Source organism: Danio aesculapii, chromosome 7 (genome assembly GCF_903798145.1).
Source record: "Danio aesculapii chromosome 7, fDanAes4.1, whole genome shotgun sequence".
NCBI classification, from domain to species: Eukaryota; Metazoa; Chordata; class Actinopteri; order Cypriniformes; family Danionidae; genus Danio; species Danio aesculapii.
Window position 1 is genome coordinate 14,949,699 of NC_079441.1, and position 26,598 is coordinate 14,976,296.

The window sequence follows — 26,598 nt, forward strand, 5'->3', positions numbered from 1 at the left end:
TTGAATCTTATAATATTTTGGATTAGGCCTATTGTTTCTTTTATTATTGCACTGACACAATCTGACTGCAGTCTCGGTTCATCTGTTATTTCTCTCTGTAATTTAAGCCTATACATAATTCTAGCCAGCGGTTTTTATTTAATAGATTGATTGATTCAATAGGTAGATTTTTACAACCCTTGAAAAATGAAATGAGTCTTACCTTTCTGATTTATATTGTATGTGGGTGTCAAAATTAAAGTGCACCTTTTGGCTTTATAATTTCTTATTGCTTATCATCATAAATTAAAATAACAACGTATGATAGCTGAGTGGAATCCCCGGGACTCTGAAAAATAAACCCTGAAACTCTGACCAATTTGAGTAGAGTTTACTCGCACGTGACTTTTTTTTAAACTATTTTGGTCCTTTTAGAAAGTGTACCGTGTGAAAGCAAATTACACCAAAAACAAAAATAAACATTGCAGCAATTCTAATCCCTGTTTCAGAACAAAAGAATAGATCTACAGATGTGAAAGCACCCTTAATTACTCTGATCTCTGCTGATCTCTAAAAATTGTTGTACAGACGTAATTTATAGTTTATCATAGTGATGCATTTTTTCCTACCCTGTCTATGTTAAGCTTGTAGATACTTTGAGTTAACAGTGATTAGACATGGAGCTGGTATAGGATTCTGATGGTACGATAACCTTGGATATAAATATCACGGTTTCACGGTTTTGTGATTACCGCTCTAATATATATTCTTTTTAAAAATCTGGGTATAAAACAAAAACTATTTCTCCTTTGAACACAATATATTTTTGGAGAAACATTTAAAATATTTTGGAACAGTAAACATGTCAGATGTTCAAATAAATCATTGACTTCTGCTTTCAAAAACACAGATTTCTTTACAATTTAAAATGGCATCTTTGAATATCTTTTATGCTGGAGATACTGATGTACTAAAAACAAACTAATGACAAAACAAACGTAAATAAAAAATCTTGACTTTTCCAAACCGCGGTATACCTTGAAAACGGTTATCGTCCCATGCCTAACAGTGATAAACCAAAGTCCAAGAAGAAAACAATTTGCGGTTTCTTTTTTTTTTTTCCAAAATCCGTGTTAAAATCATGGCTAAAACATTGGCTTACTGTACCTACTGTATCAATCATGGTGGAATACTAAACTGCCTGCATACACACTGTATTTCATTACAGTGTATTTCATTTCTATACCCCAAGCTTTTTAAACAGTAATTGGAGATCGATCCATACTAAACCACTATTGTTCTCAGTTCCTCTCTTTGTGTATTTCCCCCTCTGCGCAACATTTATTTGTGATCCAGCTACATCTTACACAAAGAGGTTATGTTCGTCTTTCTTCTCATGAAACTCGCTTCTCTCTCTGTTTATTTGAACCCAACTTTCACATTCCGGTGCTCGAGAGACCCTCATAAAGCGTCAATATTTAAGCCAAAGCAATTGACATTCCATCTCACAATAAAAGAGTGCAACAAATAAGCCTGAAACAAAAGCAAATACTTTGAGTTTAAAGTTTTGGCTCTTCTGAACATTTACTATATTGTAATGGTGAATTTGGTAAGTGTGGGTGCTTTATAAAATTGATGGAATCATGATAATCACGATAACATGACTTTAACTGTACATTAAAATGACTTGTAAAGTTGATTTAATTCAACTTAAAAATGAAAGGTTGCAGTATTTTTTAACAGTGCACTATCTGTGTTTTCCGTAGCCTCAGACGGATGCGGAGAAGCATTCAGCAGCCGAACGCAGCACTCCTCGATCCATCGATGAGGTCAAGAAGTCTGATGGCGGGTTGGATTGCGGCATCAAAACAGACTCGGGCCTGAAGTGGCGTCGAAACCCTTCGGATGTATCGGAGGAGTCGGATAAGAGCAGTTCTGGACGGAAAACTGCACCCATCACTCAGACGGGCTCCTGGAGGAGAGGCATGAGCGCACAGGTCGGAGTGACTGTACCCCGAACCAAGAGTACATCTGTTTCCTCAGGATCCAGCATTATCAAGACACAAGGGACGGGTAGGTGTTCATTTTTCTAAAGGAGTTAGTTCATGTAATTGATTGAAATAAAACATATCGCAGTATGGTTTTTCATTAAATAGATAGACATCTAGGCAGTTCACAGTAAATCATCCAGTGGAATTTGTCTTCATCTTCTTTATATTGATTTTATTATTTTATACAAGGAAATATTGTAAGAGTGCTTTATCTTAATTTGCGCAATTGTTTTAATTAAAATAGTGGCAATAATGAAACCGTTTTTTTATCATGTTTATATAGTTGCATAAATATGTAATAAACATTGTGTATAAAGTATGTAGTCATAGTGACTTCTAAATAGCAACCTTTAAAACAAACACAGCAGATCAGGAAAAATGCTGTTTTACTTTATTCCTGTCAAATTATATAGCTTTAATAAAGTATTGCAATTGTAAAATATTTTTTTCCCTTTATTAGAAATATTTTTTAATTTTTCCAAGAAGAAAATTGTGCTAAATCTTAATTAGTTTGATATTTTGTCATATTTTAAGAGCAATATTGATAATAGAATCACATTTTACACATTTACTATTTAATAACAATATAAAAAGAACAAGAAATATTATATTGTTATATTATATTGTCATTATTGTTGTTATTAAAAATAAAAACAGCAATATCAATAGTACGGTGTTATTTTGGTTAACATTTTTTATTTATTAAAACAAAGTAAATAAAATGTTTATTATTTATTAATGACTAATTAAATATGAAAATAATAATAATAATAATTATTATTATTATTTGTATAATTATTGTTGTTGATGTTTTATAGTAAAAAAAATATAGCAGTTGCATAAACCAAAATAGAAGCACAGCAAGCGTGGAGCTGTTTTTCATAAATCATAAATTGCATATATTATAAAATTATACATCTATTAATTTAATCACACTTTGGAATACCCCACACAGTGTTTGACTTTATCTGCAAGTGTTATGCATTATCAACTCATCCAGCTGTAACCTTTTTTCATCCATTAGGCAAAACGGATGACGCCAAGGTCTCTGAAAAAGGTCGCATGTCTCCCTCTTCCAACATCCTCCAGCATTCCTCCTCGGACACCGGCCGCAGCAGCGGAGACGAAGCCAAGAAAACCACCACAGGCCGAGTCCCTACAAGCACATTTGGTTTCAAGAAACCCAACGGCGTCCACAACACGTCCAATGTCATAACCACCGCCAGCATTACATTAGTGACAGCCAGTGGCGCCACCATTACCAGTGGCTCCGCCACGCTGGGCAAAATTCCCAAATCCTCCGCTCTTCTAGTTGGTGGCAGAGGGTCAATAAAAGGGGCTGTGGATGGTTTTTTGCCCCCTCAAGAGGATGGTTACCTGTCGCCCAGTGCTCGCTCAACGCTGCAGTACCGAAGTCTACCTCGACCCTCTCGATCCGGAGCCGCGGCCCGTAATGGAAACCGGTCCTCCACAAGCAGTATTGAGTCAAGCCTACTCACCCGAGCACCACTCCTTACTGCTGTTACAGCCAATAAACCCAGAGATCCTTGCCCTAAAACCAATGGGCACGCAATCCAAGCCAATCAGACGGACAAGGAGAAGGGAGTGGCCTCAGATATTGACAGCACGAGAACCAACCCGATTGTTTCAGGAGGAGGGGCAGCGACTATTCCTCAGACGGCTAGACAGGGAAACAAGTACAGCGAGGTCTCGTCCCCAACATTGCGAAGGTATGTGAAGAAACTTTTTGTATTTACTAAACATGTTCCAAACATCTCAACTTAACTCTTCTGTGCTGTTGGGGATGTTTTCATCCACTCTGGGAGGATTTTGAGTCTTAATTTGTCCACAACCATCTATGTGTTTCAGCAAATGGAATAAGTTTTGGAGCCTAATCTTATTTTGACACATATTTTGGGAAAGTACTTTGAAAGTTTTCAAAAACTCAACAATGCACTCTGGACAAAATTACTACCCTTTCAATATGTTCGTGGCTGCTTTTGCCCCATTGACTTTCATTATAATGACATTTTTAGATTGCAAAGCCTTGACACCATTTTATTATACATTCTTGATTGTTGGTGACTGTTGGATTGTTTTTGGTCAGAACATAGCAAGTGTATTTAAGCATGTATAGACCTCCATATAAAAAAACAGAAACTTTTTGCACAGGTCTGTCTAAAGGATTAATGGTGCCAGCTGATGGGCAACAGTAAAAATTACAAATTTTACCTCTTCCCGACAGAGAAAACCACCAACAATCAAGAATGCATGATGATTTGGTGTCAAGGCTTTGCAATCAAAACATTATGTTATAATGGAAGTCAATGGGGAAAAAACAGCCACAAACAGAATGAAAGGGTAGTCCATTTGAACAATACACAAAGGTTAATTGAGCCAAATGAAACCCAATAGCAAATTCATGCTGAGCAAATGAGATCAAAACACTTATCTTAAGAATTGTGCATAAACACAGTTTACTCTTGTTGGGGCATTTTAATCACATACTTTGAATAGTCAGAATCTTTTATTAACTATTGCAGTTTAAACTTCGTCACTTCCCCAGATTACTCCTGGGATGTTTTTCACCTCAAGTGAATTTTCTGCTAGAATTATTTGAATCTCCACGGAAGATGCAACTGAGGTAAATTCTGAGTCAAATTTCTTTTATTAACATTAATAGTTTGAAAAGACTTTTTTTTTCAAAAACCTGGTAATAAACTTTCAAACTACAAAAATGTCAAAATTAAGTCACTTTGTTAAACTGCAGAGTTGAATTTTCAACATCAGAACTGATCAAAGTGCCATAATGCAATTCATTACAATAAATAAATGGTAAACACCTATGAATCACAAAATATGGAAATTTTCACGGATATTTTTTACAGTGTATTTTCCATTGACTTTGTGTGTAAAGTCTACTTATGCAAATACTTAATTTCACGAATAAGAGTGTGACATGTATTAAGCAAATAAAGACATTGTATAACTGCTATTTGATCAGTTTTTGCTCATTGAATGAAAAAACAAATGGTGTTGTTAATGAAGCCACCAATACCCTAAGCGTTAGCGTTACACTTCAGCACAGAGTTAACCTCAAAAATCAAAACCTCAAATGAAACTCTTCTAAATCTCCAAACTAAAAAGATTACCTAAAACACCTAAGATTACTTTTATTGTTGACATGTTCCCTCTTAATACCCCACACAAAGCCTGCTTTGAACTACACATCCACTAGCCAGTTAGCTATAAAAAAATTGTCCCAACACAAAATTATTTATTTTATTTTTACTTTCGTTCATTTTCCTTCGGCTTAGTCCCTTTATCGATCAGGGGTCGCCACAGCAGAATGAACCGCCAACTTATCCAGCTTATGTTTTACACAGCGGATGCCCTTCCAGCTGCAACCCAGTACTGGGAAACATCCACACACACTCATTCACACACATGAACTACATCCAATTTAGTTTATTCAATTCACCTATAGTGCATGTCTTTGGACTGTGGGGGGAACCGGAGCACCCGGAGGAAACCCACGCAAACCCGGGGCAAACATGCAAACTCCACACAGAAATGCCAACTGGTCCAGCCGGGACTCGAACCAGCAACCTTCTTGCTGTGAGGCCACAGTGCTAGCCACTGAGTCACCGTGTCGCCCTTTATTTTATTTTATTTTATTTTATCTGCTACAAGTTTAATGGATTTAACATTACTGTATATAAACAAATTGTCACACATTTTCAAAGATTTGTGTTCTTAACACGTTGAACAAACAGCAAAAATCTTACCACACACAGAATTTCACCCTCATAAATCAGTGTTTCCAGTGACGCTTCCTCAATTAATGGCTGTATTCATCATGGCAGGCCCCTCTTGAATAGCCAAACATGTGAAAGAAGGAATGAGTTTTTGTAACCTCCTCCAGCACCATGATTAGGCTCTTTCTGAAGCTGTTTACATAACCTGCTTTATGGCGGTCATGGATCACGACTCTCCAGGGTGGCTCGCCATTCCCTCGGAGACACTCTTTTTATTGATGAGCAAAGTGTGTTTAATCTTTTCCCACTGTTTTTAAGGATAAACCCATGTTTTTCTTTTGAGCTTCACATGTTGACATACAATTAAAATTGAGAGAAGTCTTTTTGTACTAATATTTAGGGATTTTCTTAACCCTCAAGTCAGGTTTGCACAATCCTGTTCCTGGAGATTTACCAACCTGCAGAGTTCAGTTCCAGCCCTGATCATAAACACCTGTCTGTAATTATCATGTTCTTCTGAACATCTCAGTTCACTGGGTGAAGTTTGTTTAATGGGGATCTAGATCTCTAGAATATAGTTTTTTTAGATTCTAAATACTTATAAAAGATTATAAAATTGTTAATCTACTTTAGAAGGAAACATCATGTCATCTAGAAACCAAAGGAGATTATTCTAGAGACAAGTCTGCAACGATGTTTATTGAGAAAAAAAAAGACTTTCTGTAAAACGATTTAGCGAAAAAAAAGATCGAGGCACATTGTTTAGTTTTTCTTGTTTTTTACATTTAAGGCTATAGATAAACTCACTTCTCCGTTGTATTTATTTGCAACTGTTTTTAATTCAGGCTTTAGGAAAAATTATTTTAAGCATACTGGAATATGCTAATTTCCTTATGGTGCAAATAATATATATATATATATATATATATATATATATATATATATATATATATATATATATATATATATATATATATATCTTATGTATCAAAAACATTTCTAAAAACTATTTAAAAGTTATTTATAAAAATGGTATTTTAAATATGTTTAAAAAAAAATAATAAAAAATGCTAAGGGCAATATTATAAACCCCCTTAAGAATTATATATTTTTCATTGGCTACAGAACAAACCACCGTTGTCCAATGGCTTGCCTAATTAACCTAGTTAAGCCTTTAAATTGAACTTGAATATCTTGCAAAATAACTAGTAAAATATTATGTACTGTCATCATGACAAAGACTAAAGAAATTGGTTATTGAAAAAAAAATAAAGATGTGTTTATAAATCTTCTCTCCGTTAAACAGCGCTTGGGAAATGTTCGAAAAAGAATTGCAAATTTCACAGGAAGGCTAATAGTTTTGACTTCAACTATATAATACAACTTATTACATAGGAGAATAACTAGAAGAATAAGTCAACTTATTGAATCACTTCTATAAGTCATTTGATGTAACATTTCATTCTTAATATTTCAATTACGCTTTCTATGTCATGCTCACAAAAATAATAATAATGCAACAGAGATGAATCCAGGACACAGGTGTCTCTTTATTGATCAGAGGTAATAGTGCAATAGATTCCAAACAGTGTAAATATGTGTGAGCTAAAGACATGGCAGAGACGTGAGCTGATAGTGTCCAGAAGTCAGCCGAAACCAGGCAAACAGACCAGGTAATCCAGAGATAGCCCACCAGAGTCATGACAAGACACAGAGAAACGTGAACAAATAATAACGAACTGACAATGAAACAAAGGACCACCACTTGGGTATAGCCGTGGTAATTAGCCGCAGCTAATCGGCAGAGCAATAAACCATGTGACCACAAAAACACTGACATGCCACAATGCACGTGGAGGTAAGCAAAACATAACCACGTGACAACAACACAGACAATACTAAAAGTGCGAACACACCTACAACCATGACAGTCTAAGCTTGTTGTTCTTTCAGTTCATTTTTAAACATAATTTCCACTTCTCTTCCTTCATCTCAGACTTTTTGGAGGCAAAGCTGCCAAGCAAGCCCCAGTCACCACCGCAGAGAGCATGAAAAACTCAGTGGTCATTTCCAACCCTCACGCCACCCTCGGTCATACCCAGTCCTCCGGCGGGCCCCTGGACTCCCCCTCTACTGTCCCAGGCAGCGGCGGCAGCAGTCCTCTGTATGGGGGTCGAGGTGCCAGCATAGGGGGCAGCGAACAGGCATCGAGTCCTGGTTCTGTGTATTCTACGGGCACCGGGACCTGGGGGACCACCATCAGCAGCTCCTCGGCCCTCGGGTACCCGTCCGTCAGCAGCATGCACACCAGCAGCGAGTCCATCGACATGTCTGTGGGCAGCGGGCATCACCGTGATGATGTCCACCCGGCACTTATGCGAACGGGCAGTGCCAAGACTGGCATGTCAGAGAGGTGAGTCTGAGAAAAACATAAAGTTCTAATAATCACTTTTTATCTGAATTAGATTTTGAATCGGTTTATGATTCTTTCTGGTCACATTTAACAACCCCTGTATGTGGGGAAAAGTCTCCTAAATGGTTATGAAGTTTATATTAAAGATACATTGATTACATTTTTACATGAGAAAATATGTAATATACAAAGTTCTGTTATGGAACTTCTGAAACTGATGGGTCAGGCCTTATCTGCTTCTAAGTCAACTACATCGCACAGGTGATTGGTTTGATGTCACTTCAGCAGGTAATAAACTTGCTTCTCAGCATTTTGAATGCTCACTGTTTTATATGGAGGAACAGGAGTGCCCGTTAGAAATAAAATAATCTTAAATGAAAGCTATTAAATTAATGTATCTTTACAGCATAGCTGGTAACTATCCTTGAAAGTATATAGTTGAAGTCAAATTTATTAGCCATCCTGTGATTTTTTTTTTTTTTTTTTTTTTTTTTTTTTTTTACTTTTCCCAAATGATGTTTAACAGAGCAAGGAATTTTTCACAGTATTTCCTGTAATATGTTTTCTTCTGGAGAAAGTCTTATTTGTTTTATTTCGGCTAGAATAAAAGCAGTTTCTTTCTTTTAACCATTTTTTAAGGTCAAAATTGTTAGCCCTCTTAAGCAATATTTTTTTGCTTGTCTACAGAACAAACCATCGTTATACAATGACTTGCCTTATTACCCTAACTTACCTAATTAACCTAGTTAAGCCTTTAAATGTCACTTTAAGCTGAATACTAGTATCTTGAAAAATATATAGTGAAATATTATGTATATACTGTCATCATGGCAAAGGTAAAAGTAATCAGTCATTAGAAATGAGTTATTAAAACTATTATATTTAGAATTGTGTTTATAAAAATTCTTTCCATTCAACAGAAATTGGAGAAAAAATATACAGGCGGGCTAATAATTCAGGAGAGCTAATAGTTCTGACTTCAACTGTAAATGTGTGAAACGGTAACTGAATTATTTAAGAAATTATGTGAATCCCTAAGTTTCAATAAAGGAAAATATGTGGATTTTAAGAGGACTGGGAGCTTTAGTTCAGTGTTTTCATTATATAAAAGAAAAAACTAATAAAAAAAATTCAGATTTTCATTCGGTTTATGTTACATCATTCTGTGTTCATTGACAATCCCAATTAATGAATAAAGTTCACAAAATGAAATGAAGCAATCATTCTATCACAATGCTTTGAGTCACTCAATACATTTGCTTAAGGAACAGGATTCTTTAGTTTGGGGTGTCTTTAATTTTGTATTGATCCGATGCTTTTCCTGTGTCCCCCTCCACATTTCCCCAGTCCCCTCTCCTCTCCCTCTAACAGTCCTAAATTCAACCGTAACACTTTGCCAAGGAAACAAGACAGGTAAAATGTCCTGTAGCTTTTGGCTCCACATAAACTGCTTTTTATTTTTATTTTTTTACTCCTGACATGGCTTTGAGTCTTTGTGTTTGCTCAAGTTTATAATTTTAAAGACCCCATGCACTTAAAAATCTGCCTCTCATAGTTTGGCCATCTATGTACTGGTGAACTCCTAAAAGCAGCGAATATAAAGTATTGTAATGTTTTTAGCAGCTTTCTCTTCTTTTACTGTAAAATAAATGTATTTTAGTTATTTATTTTAGTTATTTTACATTATTTTAGTAATGTTGTGAAAAATTATTATTATTATTGTAATATTTCTCATTTTCTGTTGATATTTTCTTTGTATTATATTTATTATATATATATATATATATATAGTTTTAACTTTATCGTCAAAATGTATTAGCATTTTAAGTAAATACCATATTCCATGGTGATATTTTGTAGGCTCTTTGCTGGAAATATATCAAAACACAATTGTGAATTATAAATGTGCATTGCTAAGCACATTTCATTACAATAACTTTAAGTGTTTGGATTTATTTGAACCCTAAGATTCCAGATTTTTAAATAGTTGTCTCAACCAAATATTATCCCTTGCTATAACAAAATACATCAATAGAATTTTTTTTATTTAGCTTTCTTGTGATGTATAAACCTCCATTTTTTAATGGGGAATTAGGGGGCCATGATCAATGCCAATAAGCCTATATTAATAATATAGTTCTTTAAAAAATGTTCTATCATATATTGTAAAATCTGTCTATAGCCATTAAGATTTTAATGTTATCACTTTTTTTTTTTAAACTGGGGGGCCCCCATGAATAGTGAAACGTTCCTTCCATACTGCATTTGCAAATATTAAAATCTAACCAAAATATTAAAATGTAACCACAAATATGGCACTGATTAATGCCAATAAGCCTATATTAATAGTATAGTTCTATTATAAATTTTCTCTGTTGTTAAATCTGTTCATAACCATTAAGATTTTAATGTTATTACTTCTTTTCAAAACTGGAGGCCCCCATGAATAGTGGATCGTTCCTACTGTATATGCAAACATTAAAATCTAACCAAAATATTAAAATCTAACAACAAATATGGCCCTGATTAATGCCAATAAGCCTATATTAATAATATAGTTTTAAAATACATTTTCTATCATATGTTGCCTTACTTCTTACTGGGGGCCCCATGAATAGTGGAACGTTCCTTCCATTTTGCAAATATTAAAATCTAACCACAAATACGGCTAATTAACTGTACATACTTTGTGAACTTGTTTTTTTTTAAATTTATTTATTTATTGTATTTAATTTTACATTAAGAAAATAATAATTCCACTTAACATGCAGTTTATTTATTACAACAACAACAACAACAAAAAAAGAATCTACAGAGAATCCATAGAGAAAATCTATATCTATGAGAGATCTATACAGAAAGGGAATGTTTTGAGTTTCAATGTTTGGGCCCCATACCTGGAATTGTTTAGTGCCCCCAAATCACTAAGTCCGCTTCTGGCTCCAGGGTCACATTATATATGTATATATATGTGTATATATGTATATATATATATATATATATATATATATATATATATATATATATATGTATGTATAGATATATAGATACATATATATATATGTATGTATAGATACATATATATATATATATATATATATATATATATATATATATATATATATATATATATATATATATATATATATATATAATTAAATTATTTATAATTTAAAGAACCATTTTTTTAATATTTTTTTAAATATAGCTCTTTTGTGACCATATAGATTTGAGATAATCTATTCTAGGATATAATAGTGAACGCTTAAAGAACAATAAATAGAGCATATGTAAAGTTTGCATGTTTTCACTGCTGGAATAACAGAGAAAAAATGAAGACTATTTGTAGAGGCAAATCTTTTTTTTATATAAAAAATCAGAATTAAATAATGTCCATGAGTTCAATTTTTTGTCATAAATGCACTTTTTGCTAAAGCGACATCTAGTGACAACATCCACAACTTTTGACTACAAATAATTTTTTATTATTATTTTAATTACTTTAACAGTACATTCAGCTTTATTTTTAAACTCTAAATTAATCAAAGAACAGATCAAAGAATAATCCCCTTTAATAGTGCAATTATAATAAAATTAAACTCTATTATGTGTCTGGAAAACCAACCCTTTATGATTGAGCAAGCTCTACATGTTCTTCTCCTCCCTCACTATTTCTTTTTTTATCCGTCTCTCAGTGATCAAAACACGTACAGGTGCATTATGGGAGTACACACATCTTTCTGACTGCACTGGCACTTCTTTCAGTTTTGTCTTTCTCTCACCTTTATACATGCTTTTCATGTTTTAATATGCAATATGGCTACTGTTTTATTTTTAAGCACTGTTTTGTGTTGCAGTTTTGGTGTGAGCGCATGGCACTTGTTACTTTTTGTACAGAGTATTTTATGTTAATTAACAACTTTTGTAAATTGATGTTTTTCTTTCAACTTACTGTACAGACAAACTTTTATTTCTAATTTCAATGCTAAATGTTAGTGGGGTATTTTAGATTGAAACCCTAAACTAGGGATCTTTAAGACATGAAAAAAAACTTGTATCCACCAAGGATAATAATAATAATAATAGTAATAATAATAATAATAATAAAACAAATGCATTAAAGACTGTATTGTTGTGAAATTTTACTATATATTTGATGATTTTACTTAATAAGTTGGAGTAGACACGAAGCAATTTAATATTATTATTGAAACAAACCTATTTTTTCAGGATTTTTACATTTAATTTGGAGTTCAGACTTGAAATAAACATATTTTAAAACATTATAAGAGTAATGTATTCTTTCTGAATATAAGTACTAGACTTTTAGTAGAAATGTGGCATAATATATCATTTAAATGACTATAATATTGAAAAGTATTAGTAATTAGAATATCGTTAGTGATGTTTGAATGCTGATTGGGTTGTGCTGTTGTTGCAGGTACGCCCCCTCACCACAGCTGCGTCAAGAGGAGGCTCGTGATTGGCTGCGCTCACATTCGGCTGGTGGATTGCAGGACTCAGCCAGCAACTCTCCTTTCTCCACCGGCTCCAGCCTGACGTCACCATCTGGCACACGCTTTAACTTTGCTCAGCTTGGTAAAACTCATATTTCATGAAGATATAATAACATTTTTACATACATTTCCGACCAAGATGGTTGAGCGTTTTCAGGTTTATGGATAGGTAGGTACAGTAGGTAGGTAGATAGATAGATAGATAGATAGATAGATAGATAGATAGATAGATAGATAGATAGATAGATAGATAGATAGATAGATAGATAGATAGATAGATAGATAGATAGATAGATGGATGGATGGATGGATGGATGGATGGATGGATGGATGGATGGATGGATGGATGGATGGATGGATGGATGGATGGATGGATGGATGGATGGATGGATGGATGGATGGATGGATGGATGGATGGATGGATGGATGATAGGTAGGTAGGTAGCAATTCTTTTTGCAATTCAGGTTTTATCTCTTACAATTTAAATCGGTAAACACACAACTGCACACAACTTTATATCTTGTAATTCTGAAAAATAAGTTAAGATAGAAATGTTTTGTTTATTGTTATTGTGAGAAATAAATTTGCAGTTCTAAAAGGAAGCAAAAATGTTAAGTTTATATTAAATAAAAAATATAATGCAATGATTATAAAAATTGCATGATATAAAACTAAAAGTTCTGAGCCAGAACTGTGAGATTAAAGGTGCTCTATGTAAGTTTTTGACTTTTCTAAAGCATAAACATACCAGAATATGTTTACAGATATTTGAGAACCATGCTAAGTGAACTTTTGCTTATCTGAAAAATAATGCTGAAGTCAGATGTTCTGCTTTGAAATTGTGCGTTTCATGTCGGAATGTCTCCCTTTGTTTTGGTCTCTATAACCGGCCCACTGTCAGTTTTACCCAATTATATTTCAGCACCCCGTGTTGCCTTGGTGGAAAACATTACATGTTTTATTTTAGTTATGAAGGCTGCATCAATGTATATCAACGCAAGACTGTGGAAACCTCTGAAATGAGAGACAGGTTCAGAGTTCAGAGATGATTTTTATTTAGCAAATAATATAAATATTGCAGGAGTAAGCATTAGCAGAGCAGCTTACAGTGTAAGGCTCAATCTTCAGGCATGCTCACTCCTATTGGTGTCATCAATCTGGCAACCTGCATGTGCGTTGCAGAAAAAAAAATACAATATTTTGAATTTGAACAGGAATCCTACATATACTGCTCCTTTAAGAAATCGCAATTGCTTTTTTATTTTTGTATTCTGTGGTAGAAATTGTCTTCTATAATTATTATTTTTTACATATTATTTGTCTTGTTGTATAGATTTGAATGTATGTTTGTGTTATTTACAGGAAGCCCCACAACAGGTGCTCAGATTAACCTGGCCAGCCTGCGCAACAACAGCTTGACCAGTCAGGACAACCCGCTGGATAGCCATGCTGACTCTCGTCTACGCAACTCCTGCATGTCTCTGGATGAGAAGACCCGCACCATGAGCCGCTCTGGCTCCTTCAGGGATGGCTTTGAGGAGGGTGAGGAAATAAATGCAGGAGATAGAAGATCCAAATATGATCTTCTCCACTTTCTAAATATGGAAACCTTTCACAAGACTTATCATGCATTTAACAGTCATCAGCTTCTTAAATGGTTCAAAGTTTTTAATATTTAGATTTTTTTTAAAATATGTATATTTATATATTTGCGTATGTATTACGCCGGGCGCTATCATACACCCGGCGCAATAGGGCACAAGATGTGTTTCCACCACGTGTTGCTAGTTTTAGACCAACGCAACCCTAATTTTCATTATGCGTTGCTATTTTGAGGAACAAAAATAGACTTTGCATCTAAAGTCCAGCACAGAGCGCATCAGTTGTGCGCCTCAATTAAACATTGATTAAAACACACAGGATGTAGAGCAATACGCACATATCTTTACAAATGAAAAACAAATGAAAATATTAAAATGTTACAAAAATTATTATTTTCTACTTAAATATAAACACCTCCATGCCTTCATCTAGGGGGCTTTTTTCAGTTTATTCACGTATTGTCATAATGTTATTATTATCATAAGTAATATTTATTATATGCATATTTATATTAGTTTTATAAAAACAAGCTTAGATTTGTCCACCTGTCAGGCTTTGAACCATATGGGGCATAGCATGTGTGTTTGGATATAGCTCTTTTTGACCACACTTCATTATTATCGTTCATTTATTCGTTTGCTGGAAATTAGAACTGAATTTAAAAATAGTTTTGAAACAAATCTTTGCCCTTAACAAACGAAGGTAATTATGTAGGCTAATGGATGTCTTCAGTGGAGAACGTACAGCAATGTTTTCTTATCCGCGAAAGAGAAGAAGTGAAAGTAAAGGCAGATTGAAGGAGGATCATTCTTTATCCTCGTGCTGCAGATGGTCTGTTTAACTCAAGGGTGCTCAACCCTGTTCCTGGAGATCTACCTTCCTGCAGATTTCAGATGCAACCTTCACCAAACACACCTGCCTGTAATTATCAAGTGCTGTGTGGGTTCTAATTGATTGGTTCAGGTGTGTTTGATGAGGGTTGGAGCTGAATTTTAACTGGTTTAACTTTTTTCTTGCTAGTGAAGCATTCAGTTTTCCACTTACAAAGTTGCTATGTAAATAGCAAATGTGACATGGAGCAACGCAACTGACTCTTCAAAGGGAATTGGAGATGAGACTCTGATTGGTTTATTCTCAAAACACACCCAGAACTCATTAAGAGACTAAGCTCAACCCTGTTAGACCATGCACCACGGCACAGAGCGTATTTTTCCGTCCTTAAAATAGCAAAAGTGGATTCAGACATTCAGACTTTGCGCCTAGACGATCGTTAAAATAGAGACCATCATCTTTGCATCGAATTACAAAAAAACCCAAAAAACTGCTTGTGGGAGGCATTTTTAATGCAGAGTGTATGGGCAGGACAGTAAATCTGATGTTGTTCTCTTTTTTTGTTGCCATTATCAGTCTCACACATTTTTTTCCTTTTGATAACACAATCGTTGAGGTTTTTTCAGCATGATTTCAGCAAATAGGATTGTAAAAAAAAATATATATATATATATATATATATATGTGTGTGTGTGTGTGTGTGTGTATACAAAGGAAGATATTTAAAGTCTGCATGAAATCAAAATTTATGATTAGTTTGCTGGTGAATAATTAATTCTTGCAAGTTAGTTCACTTAAAAATGTTTTTTTTTCTGCTAAACTTCTTCTATGTTTGGGGTGGCAGTCCTTCTGTCAACATCAACCATCCATAGCAACTGGATATCAATATTAGTTGCTATGAGAGAATGATGTACAAAAGAAAGCACACCCCCTACTAATTAAGTTTCAGTTGGAAGTACACTGAAATAAGTGTTTTAGCAATTTCTGGTAAAGAATGCTGGTTGATGAGACCAATCAACTTCCATAGTAAGGAAAAAACTATTTAAGTCAATAGGAGCTAACTACCAGCATTTTTCAAATGATCTTCCTTTGTGTTCAAGAATGAGTAAATGATGACAGAATTGTAACTTTGGGGTGATCTATCCCTTTAGTTGCATTAACAATCATCATGTCTGCATTTTGACTGTATTCCTCCTGATAACTGATTGATTTTGAGCGCTACCTATAAGAATAGTAATGGTTTTTAATAATGCTGTAAATATTTGCAGCATCTTGCGTCAGCTTGAACTGTGCTGAAATACAACTCACAGACACGTCAATCCAGCATAAGCCTGTCTGTCCGTCCTCAGTCTATTCACACATTTCACTAAACCAACAATCTCTGCTCTCGTCTCTCTGAACACTTGCAGTGACAGACATTTGAATGATCATTGTGTACATAAAGCGTTTTGTCACATAAAGTCGTTTTTACCTGTAGTGAGTCTCTTCACTAACAACAGGAAGGTGTTTGACAAAGCAGCCTAAAAGAGTTAAGCTGTAAACTGGCCTGTGTAAAAGAGTGTAAAGGTGACACAGTAACCCAGTATTACCAAACTGTGCCTTTTGTGACATTTGAAACCAAATACAGGTTTATAGCTGTGTTCATTCTCTTCAGAATCCAAATATGATACTGTATGTGTGCCACTGAACCCTGTGACTGTGAAACATGAGCTCTATCAAAGCCCTTGAGGGATTATGGGAACAGCTTTAAGAGAGGATGTGATCTGTACACAGGAAGTGAAGAGGATACATTTCACATCCTCAGCTTGTGGCTATCTATCTATCTATCTATCTATCTATCTATCTATCTATCTATCTATCTATCTATCTATCTATCTATCTATCTATCTATCTATCTATCTATCTATCTATCTATCTATCTATCTATCTATCTATCTGTCTATCTGTCTATCTGTCTGTCTGTCTGTCTGTCTGTCTGTCTGTCTGTCCATACAGCCATTCATACTTATAATCCATTTAATTATTCATCCACCCATCCATCCATCAATCCATCCATCCATCCATCTATCCAATCTATTAATCCATATATAACCTACTTTTCCTCTCCATTTGTTGTTTACTTGTCCGTCCATCCATCCATCCATCCATCCATCTATCCATCCATCCATCCATCCAACCATCTATCCTTCCATCCATCCATCCATACATTCATTCGTTTGTCTTTCTATCTATCTATCTATCTATCTATCTATCTATCTATCTATCTATCTATCTATCTATCTATCTATCTATCTATCTATCTATCTATCTATCTATCTATCTATCTATCTATCTATCTATCTATCTATCTATCTATCTATCTATCTATCTATCTATCTATCTATACAGCCATTCATACTTATAATCTGGTTAATTATCCATCCATCCACCCATCCATCCATCCACCCATCCATCCATCCATACATTCATCTATCCAATCTATTCTTCCATATATAACCTACTTTTCCTCTCCATTTGTGGTTTACTTGTCCATCCATCCATCTGTTCATATTCATATCTGTCCCTCCATTCATCCACTTACTCATTTATCGATCCATCCTTTATCTATCTATCCATCCATTAATCCCTCTATCAGTCATTTGTATATTTTCCTCCATTCCGTAACTTTATTTATCATTTATTTCAAAGTACACTCACATCATGGTATCATGTGAGTAGGTATATAATAATATTTTTTACTAAACAGGCTATGAAGAATTCCTCCTTCCCCAAATCATACAATCTGTTCTTCTCTCTCTCTCTCTCTCTCTCTCTCTCTCTCTCTCTCTCTCTCTCTCTCTCTCTCTCTCTCTCTCTCTCTCTCTCTCTCTCTCTCTCTCTCTCTCTCTCACACACACACACACACACACACACCACTCTCCCAACACAGAGAAGTTGTTTTGGTTTTCTGGGTGGTCCTCAGTCTGGTTCATAAGCATCGCTGGTCTTTGATTTTCACATCTCTAACCCTTTCCACATCACACCCAGGCAGCCATTTGGCTTTTCCTCGGGGCTGATATGGCATCATCAGGAAAAGCCAAGCGGCTCGTGGGTGGACTGTGGTTGTTCTGGTGTCTGTGATTTGTTTGGGAAATGATTTGAAGTCACACCCTGAACTCACAGTCATGATCGGCATTGCCGTCTCTGACTGATGCTCTTATTACCTCTGATGAGTCACATCTTGTCGGGGCAGGTGAAAGTTTAATTAAAGGTTTAGCTGGTAGAAACTGTATGTGTGGGTTGATGCTTTTATCTGCATGTGTTTTTCTGTGTAGATTAACGCTGCGTTTAGGTGCTCTGAAAAACAAGCATGTGTCATTCAATCTGGATGTAATCTGTTCTGTGTGTTTTAATATTTGTAGATTCCTTCAAGAGTTCATCTTTCTGCTGCATGATATATGATGCCTATAATACTTTTTGACCTGGGGTGTTGTTTGGTTGCCTGGCAACTATCAAACAAAGTCAATTTTGAAAAAGTTTCTGCTAAAGTCAGTCTTAATGTCTGCAATTCTAACACTTCTGTGTGTTTTTCCTTTTTAGTTCATGGGTCATCTCTATCACTGGTGTCCAGCACCTCATCCGTCTATTCAACGGTAAGTTTTCAACCCGAAGTGGGTTCTTTGGTTCATACATACTCTTAGTAAACATAAACATCAATAAACAACACCAAACTGTAGAAATGTACATGGATGAATGGAGGGAGCCAAAAACATAGATGGTTGGACATGGATGGAGACATAGGGCTCTAGATAGATAGATAGACAGACAGACAGGACAGATGGATAGACGGATGGATGGACGGACAGACAGACAGACAGACAGACAGACAGACAGACAGACAGAACAATAGAGAGATAGACAGACAGATGAACAGGCGGACAGATGAACAGATGGACAGATAGACAGACAGGCAGACGGACAGACAGACAGGCAGACAGACAGAGCAATAGATAGAAAGGCAAGGAGACAGATGGAAGGACAGACGGATGGACGGATAGATAGAGAGACACACAGACAGATAGATATACAGATGGACAGATAGATATACAGACAGACAGATGGCTGGACGGACAGACGGACGGACGGACGTTAGATAGACAGACAGACAGGTAGATAGACAGATGGACAGACAGACAGACAGACAGAACGAGAGATAGATAGACAGACAGATGGACAGGCGGACGGATGGACAGATAGACAGACAGACAGACAGACAGTCAGTCAGACAGACAGAGCAATAGATAGGCAGACAAGGAGACAGACAGATGGACGGACGGAAGGACGGACGGACGGATAGACAGACAGACAGACAGACGGGACAGATAGATAGATGGACAGAACGACAGACAGACAGACAGACAGACAGACAGACAGACAGACAGACAGACAGACAGACAGACAGACAGACAGATAGATAGATAGATAGATAGATAGATAGATAGATAGATAGATAGATAGATAGACAGACAGATCTTCATTATAATGCTTTATTGTTAGTGTGAGTGTTGCAGTGCACAGTAAGCCTCAGCCAGTGGTTCTCCAGAATACAATCAGTCTGCCACTCCTCCAGGTGGGAGGCTCCACTCACCTGCAGAGCTGATTGAACAACACACTCCCTCCAGCACACACACATGTATAGTCTGCAGATCAGATGGAACAGTGCAGGCTGTAGCTTATTTTCTTTAGGAGTTTATTTAGAAAGAAGCAGAATAGTGGAAAATCATGATGATGGCGACTCTCTCTATGGGGAGAGCCGGTTCTTCTTGGGGATACACGGTAGGAGCTTGCAGATACATATATTTATAATGTAGAACTATTTACTGTATGTGATTTACTGTATGTGAAGTATAGTTCACCCAAAATAATTTCTGTCATAATTTACTTACTCATCACTTGTTCAAAACATATTTTAGTTTCTTCTATTGAACACAAAAGAAGATGTTTTGAAAAATGCTGATACAGTAGATGGCACCCATTGACTTCCATAGTATTTTTTCTCCTAATATTGAAGTCAATGAGTGCCAGCAACCAGCATTTTTCAAAATAGCTTATTTTGTATCCAATAGGAGACTCATTAAGGTTTGAAACCACATAACGGAGAATGATATTTTCATATTTTGGTAATTTTCATTTTTATGTGAACTATCCCTTTAAATTTAAGTACCGGTGTGTGTGTGTGTGCTTCTTAAAATGCTTACACACTGTAGAAAATCCTGGGTTCCACACGATTGATTTGAGTTTTGACCACACGAGGGAATTAAATTAACTTAGTTAATTTTTTTCAAATTTAAGTGGATTGAACATAAAATAATTAAGTTGTCCCCTCCCCCAAAAAACTCAGAAATTGTGTTGTTTCAGTTCATTTTAAATAAGTAATCTGAACAAGCCTAATTTTTGGAGTGTATACAGTATTTAATTGTATTAGTTCTCATTCAACAGTTTCAGATGTTCTCTTTGGCTGTGTTTTGTCTGATAATGGAAGCTGTAAGGTGTGTTTGCTTGCGTATGTGGGTGACAGCTGTCATGCAGAAAGACAGTGTCTTTTAGAAACACACTTAGCAAGACTCTGTGCTGCTTTTGAAACATTCATTGTGTTCTCAGAGAACTGAACATTCAGCTAAAGCCAGATATAATGACACTGCAATCTAAGTAAACAAAGAGCTTATGATCAGAGGAGCATTGATTAAATTCCAGCGTCATCATCGTGTTGAGTCTGTATGAACACATTTATAGAGAGCGAGATGTAATTAAAGCGAAATACGCCAATGGGGCAATGTTATGTATTGCTGTGATAGTCAGACAATGATGCTTTTTAATGTGACTGTCTGTCTTGCTGTCAATCATATGTCAATGGCAGAAGAAAATCATTATAGTGAGATGTCGTAACGCACCTGGTGGGTGTTGTTACAATATGTGTGTGTGCTGCATGACACATAAAGAAAACTAGTATGCTATTATTTTCTAAAGCATTCATTTGTCATTGAGTATTTTTTCAAATCTCGGCTATAAGTTAACACTGAACTGAACTAAACTGAACTTTAACTGTGAAAACTGGATGAAGCAGTTTTAATTTACTAGAACTTCATCTATGTTAAGATGTTTGACAGAATATATATTGTAAAAAAGCGCTATTGAAATTAAGATGAATTGAATTGAGTTGAATTGAATTGAAATATTCTTAAACCTGCTGAATCTGTACCTAAACTTGTACTAAATTGTTTAAAATTTAAATTTTATATAGTAAGTGCATGTGTAAATTAGTTTTTATTGTACCTTTTTAAAAATATGAAAATAAATTTCAGTTTTGATTTTAGTTTATTTAATTTTGTTGTTATTTTTAGTTTAGGTTTTATTTTGAGAACACATTTCTAATTTGTTTTTATACATTTGGTTTCAGTTTTAGTGATTATAGTTTAGCAGAGTTAACAGGACATGTCCAGTGTCGACTAAAGCAATACAATAAGGATAAATGAAAATAAAAGAATTTTTGCATAAATGCATAAAGGTAAAAATATGAAGAAATCAAACAAACTTCTTTATAAAAGAACACGATATAAAGCTAAACATGTCTGGTTTCAATTTTGACAGCTGAAGAAAACAAAAGAGTTAGAATTTATTTTATGTTTATATTCAAAATACTTTGTGTATAAACATGTTTGACTGTAAAAGTGCCATCTACTGGCAGAAAACAATTCGATTTTTGGCAAAATATTTTATTTCAGTTTGTTTTTCAGTAACTGCTCTTAGTTTCATTTAGTTTTAGTTTTTTAATTTATAATGTTTTTTATTTTACTTCAGTTAACTAAAATTATTTTTGACCAGTAGATTGAGTCTTGATTTTAGTTTCATTTACTTAAATAACCTTGAGTACAAGCATATTAGACTGTATACTATAATGGACTATAATAAATACTATAGCGTTTTTGAACCAAAGTCCCTTTAAGGCAAGTCATTTCACTCGGCGGCCATCTTTGAAACGCCTCTCGGGCAGTATGCTTAGGAATTCTGTTTGAATGGGGAAACTTCAAATTCTCCAAAACTACTTGCCAAGCTTACGATTACATTTCACGAACATGACATTACGTATAACCAATACAATTAAACAACATCTTTCTATTTAGTTTCATTTCTAAATGTTTGTATCAAACAAAATCTGCAGAAAGTCATGTCTGGTCTGAGCCCCTCCCCCGTCATTCTATAGCGATTGCTGATTGGATCCTGTACTTGAAGGCGTGCTTTATTCGCCATGTAGGGATCGATGATTGGCTCCTGTACTAGAAGGCGGGCCTTCAATCGCCATATTGACAGTTACACTTTTCCCCATTCTAAAGTATATGAGTGACAGGTCTTGTGTATTCTATAGTCTTTGTCTATACCAAAGAGTTTCCAAAACGTTCCATTGCAACAGCAACGCCCTGCAACTGCCCCGTAATCCACCATTTTGGAGTGAAAGCGGTCAGCTGTCCATTGGATCTTATTGCTGTCGTGATGGCAAGCAGCTGCTTTGTTTTTTATTTATTTATTTAAAAAGCGCATTAAAGCTGAGATACAACCTGAAAGACGACAATACAACACTTACTATAACAATCATCAGCACTTTTAATAGTTTATTTTACAGACTTATAATATGCTGTTGCTCTATTTTCATTCCAAAATGGCCAATGCGCCATCTAGTGGCTGTTTCCCAAATCGCACTTGAGTGTCGCCTCTTGGTGATTCTATGCTCTTTGACTATACTTAGTACTTGAATTAATCTGTTGTGGTAATTCTGTGGTTGCTATGGTAACACAACAACTATAGTATTGCATAGTGACAAATGACCCAATACTGTATTTTATATAGGGGATAAACTATAGGGTATATTATACTACAACACACCACACTTTTCTGTAGTAAAAACTAAAGTAGACTACAGTATTTATTACAGTTTGTCAATTCACTATAGATAATGTTAGAATATGCTAAAGCATTCATTCCAAAACAGTAGGAGTAGGATTGTAAATACTGTATTATATATCATAAAAACACTTTACTACAGTATGGTTCAAAAACACTATAGTATTTACTCTAAATTACTATAGTATTTTTTTAATGTGGTACATTTTGTGAAAATAAAAATGGCAAATTATTTTGAATCATTATTTCCTTATACTATAGGGGGAAACCCTCAAAACGCCAAACAGTTTCTGTAAATTTTAAGATTTATAGTTATGTGTTTAAGTAAAATTACATTTTAGTATTATTCTGTTAGCTACTTCTGACATTTCTGTCAAATTTTATATAAAATTTTTAAAATGTATTCATTAAAACTAAATTAAATAATTATAGGTCTAAAATTTTCTCAACACAAACTGTTACCCTCAATGACCTGTGTTTTTTTCTTTAATTCATGGTAAAAATGTATGATAATCATTATAATTTAAATATTAAACCTAAATGTACATAATGTACTCTAATGTACAGTGGATTAAAGTAAATATTGATGAATAACACTTTAATTGTTTTCATTCTCGGCCTAAATGCAAACACAACAGACAGACAGACAGACAGAAGCATGTCGACATGATCCCCATTGTCTGGTTACAGACTTCCAAACAAATCAATCAGAATGATAATCAAACAAATCCCACTTCTCCAATACAGCTGAGCTCATAAATCACAGAAAGAGCACAAAAAATCCCTCTCTAGCGCTTTAGGGAGAAATCATGCCCTTCATTTTCAGGTGTGTATTTCTGTCCCCGGTGTACATTTAATACCCTCAGGAGAGACAGAAGCTCATTTTTCAATAGCTAAACAAGAAAAGCTGTGTAAATACTCCTCTAGTAACTACCGTGTCTTTCTATTTTCGCAGACGGAGGAGAAATCACAATCCGAGGTGAGGACTGGGTTATTCTTTTCGCAAAAACAACACTCATATGGCCCCACACATACCTGTGAACCATGTTTATTCACCACCATTGACCTGTTATGAACACAAACTGAGGGCGGATTCGTGGTGGGATCTGATTTCGCCGCACATCTCTGTGATCTTTACATCCACCTGTGCAATCCTGTACATACACCTGCAAACCGTTTCCTCTCTTTGATACCAAATCACAAAGTTCCCTTTCCACCACACACACACCTGGTTTCCTTGTGTTTCCTCTTCTTTTCATGTGCACTTTTCCTTTTTTTTCTTTCTCAACCCCTCTCCTCCAGATCCGCAAGCTGAGGCGAGAGCTGGACGCCTCCCAGGAAAAGGTTTCCGCTTTGACGACGCAACTCAGTGCTAATGTAGGTGGACGCATTCATTCTTTTATTATATCTATAGGGCATAATTTATTCCCAATTCAGGATCTGGTGTCAGTTGTCATCCTGAGGCGTCATCTAAATGGTGTTATCGTAATCCTAGTGACGCCTGTGTGGGTCGAGTAGTTGATTAATGTCAGCGTCGATCATGACCTCATCGGAGTTTCCAGTTGTCATTGCGTTCATACAAAAGCGCTACGTCTACTGTATCGGCTATTGTGTGTTTGTAATACAGTTTCCCTTTGCTTAACGTGTACATACCCGTGTAGATAAACCTGTTCAGTTAGTTTTGTTTTAGGAGATTACACTGTAAAAAATTATTAGTTACTTTAAAAAAGTAAATAAACCATTGGCTTACACAAGTTGACTTTACTTAAAAAAGTAAGTAAACTTATTAACTTAAAAAAGTTGGCTTTACTTAAAAAGTGAGTAAACTCATTGTCTTACAAAAGTTCCTTCCTTCGGCTTAGTCCCTTTATTTATTAGGGATCGCCACAGCGGAATGAACCGCCAACTTATCCAGCATATGTTTTACATAGCGGATGCCCTTCCAGCTGCAGCCTAGTATTGGGAAATACCCATACAAACTCCTTCACACACATCCACTACAGCCATTTTAGTTTATTCAATTCACCTAAAGCGCATGTCTTTGGACTGTAGGGGGAAACCGGAGGAAACCCATGTGAACATGGGGAGAGCATGCAAACTCCACACTGAAATGCCAAACTGTGAGATTAATTTTGTGAAAAATGAGATATAGTATCTGTCATACTGTAAGAGATACAAAGATCACTTTTTTGAGGTGGAAACGTTTTTATTTTGTGAGGAACAAACTGTTCTTTACCGTTCTGAGACGTCAACATTGAGTTAGAAAGTTGTACTTAATAACAGTTGTGAGAAATAGTGACAATTCTGAGCTCTAAATGTGTATAAACAATAAAAATTCTCAAAGATAAGAAACAAAATGAAATGATCAGAAATGTCAGATATAAGATTTTAATTTTAGAAAAAAAAACTCTTAAAAAAGTTTAAGGTTAAAAAATTAACAATGCTGATATATAAATACCATACTGTGAGATATGAGTTACAGTGATGAAAAATAATCACAATTTTCAGTGACATAAAATAACATTTGTGAGATATAGTGACAATTTGTCGATTATAAGAAAAACAAAAGATCAGAAATGTCAGATTTACTTTAATTTTAGAACAATAATGTCAATTCAGAGGTAAAAATGTCATAATAGTCAAGAAAAAAGTCACAACGCTAATATTTACACTCACCGGCCACTTTATTAGGTACACCTGTCCAACTGCTTGTTAACACAAATTTCTAATCAGTCAATCACATGGCATCAACTCAATGCCTTTAATCATGTAGACATGCTCAAGACAATTTGCTGCAGTTCTAACCGAGCATCAGAATGGGGAAGAAATGTAATTTAAGTGACTTTGAACGTGACATGGTTCTTGGTGCCAGACGGGCTGGTCAGAGTATTTCAGAAACTGGTGATCTACTGGGATTTTAACGCACAACCATCTCTAGGGTTTACAGAGAATGGTCCGAAAAAGAGAAAATATCCAGTGAGCGGCAGTTCTGTGGGCGCAAATGCCTTGTTGATGCCAGAGGTCAGAGGAGAATGGCCAGAGTGGTTTCAGCTGATAGAAAGGCAACAGTAACTCAAATAACTACTCGTTACAACAGAGGTATGCAGACGAGTATCTCTGAATACACAACACATCCAACCTTGAGGCGGATGGGCTACAGCAGCCGAAGGCCACACTGGGTGCCACTCCTGTCAGCTAAGAACAGGAAACTGAGGCTACAATTCACACAGGCTCACCAAAATTGGACAATAGAAGATTGGAAAAACGTTGCCTGGTCTGATGAGTCTCGATTTCTGCTGCATCATTCTGATGGTAGGGTCAGAATTTGGCATCAATACCATGAAAGTGTGGATCCATCCTGCCTTGTATCAACGGTTCAGGCTGGTGGTGGTGTAATGGTGTGGGGGATATTTTCTGTCATAAAGCGTGAATCATCTCAGACTGGTTTCTTGAACATGACAATGAGTTTACTGTACTCAAATGGCCTCTACAGTCACCAGATCTCAATCCA

At 35.4% G+C, this 26,598-nt stretch overlaps 1 protein-coding gene across 1 annotated transcript in view; it reads left to right on the forward strand.

Annotated features, from left to right (window-relative positions):
- The window catches only part of nav2a (neuron navigator 2a), a 98,460-nt gene that overhangs the window by 42,133 nt on the left and 29,729 nt on the right, over positions 1 to 26,598 (forward strand). The window contains 9 exon segments of the mRNA XM_056461087.1: positions 1,746 to 2,052; positions 3,055 to 3,760; positions 7,785 to 8,201; positions 9,549 to 9,614; positions 12,643 to 12,800; positions 14,082 to 14,261; positions 18,732 to 18,784; positions 24,043 to 24,066; positions 24,390 to 24,464. Coding sequence (XP_056317062.1) covers positions 1,746 to 2,052; positions 3,055 to 3,760; positions 7,785 to 8,201; positions 9,549 to 9,614; positions 12,643 to 12,800; positions 14,082 to 14,261; positions 18,732 to 18,784; positions 24,043 to 24,066; positions 24,390 to 24,464 — 1,986 coding nt within the window.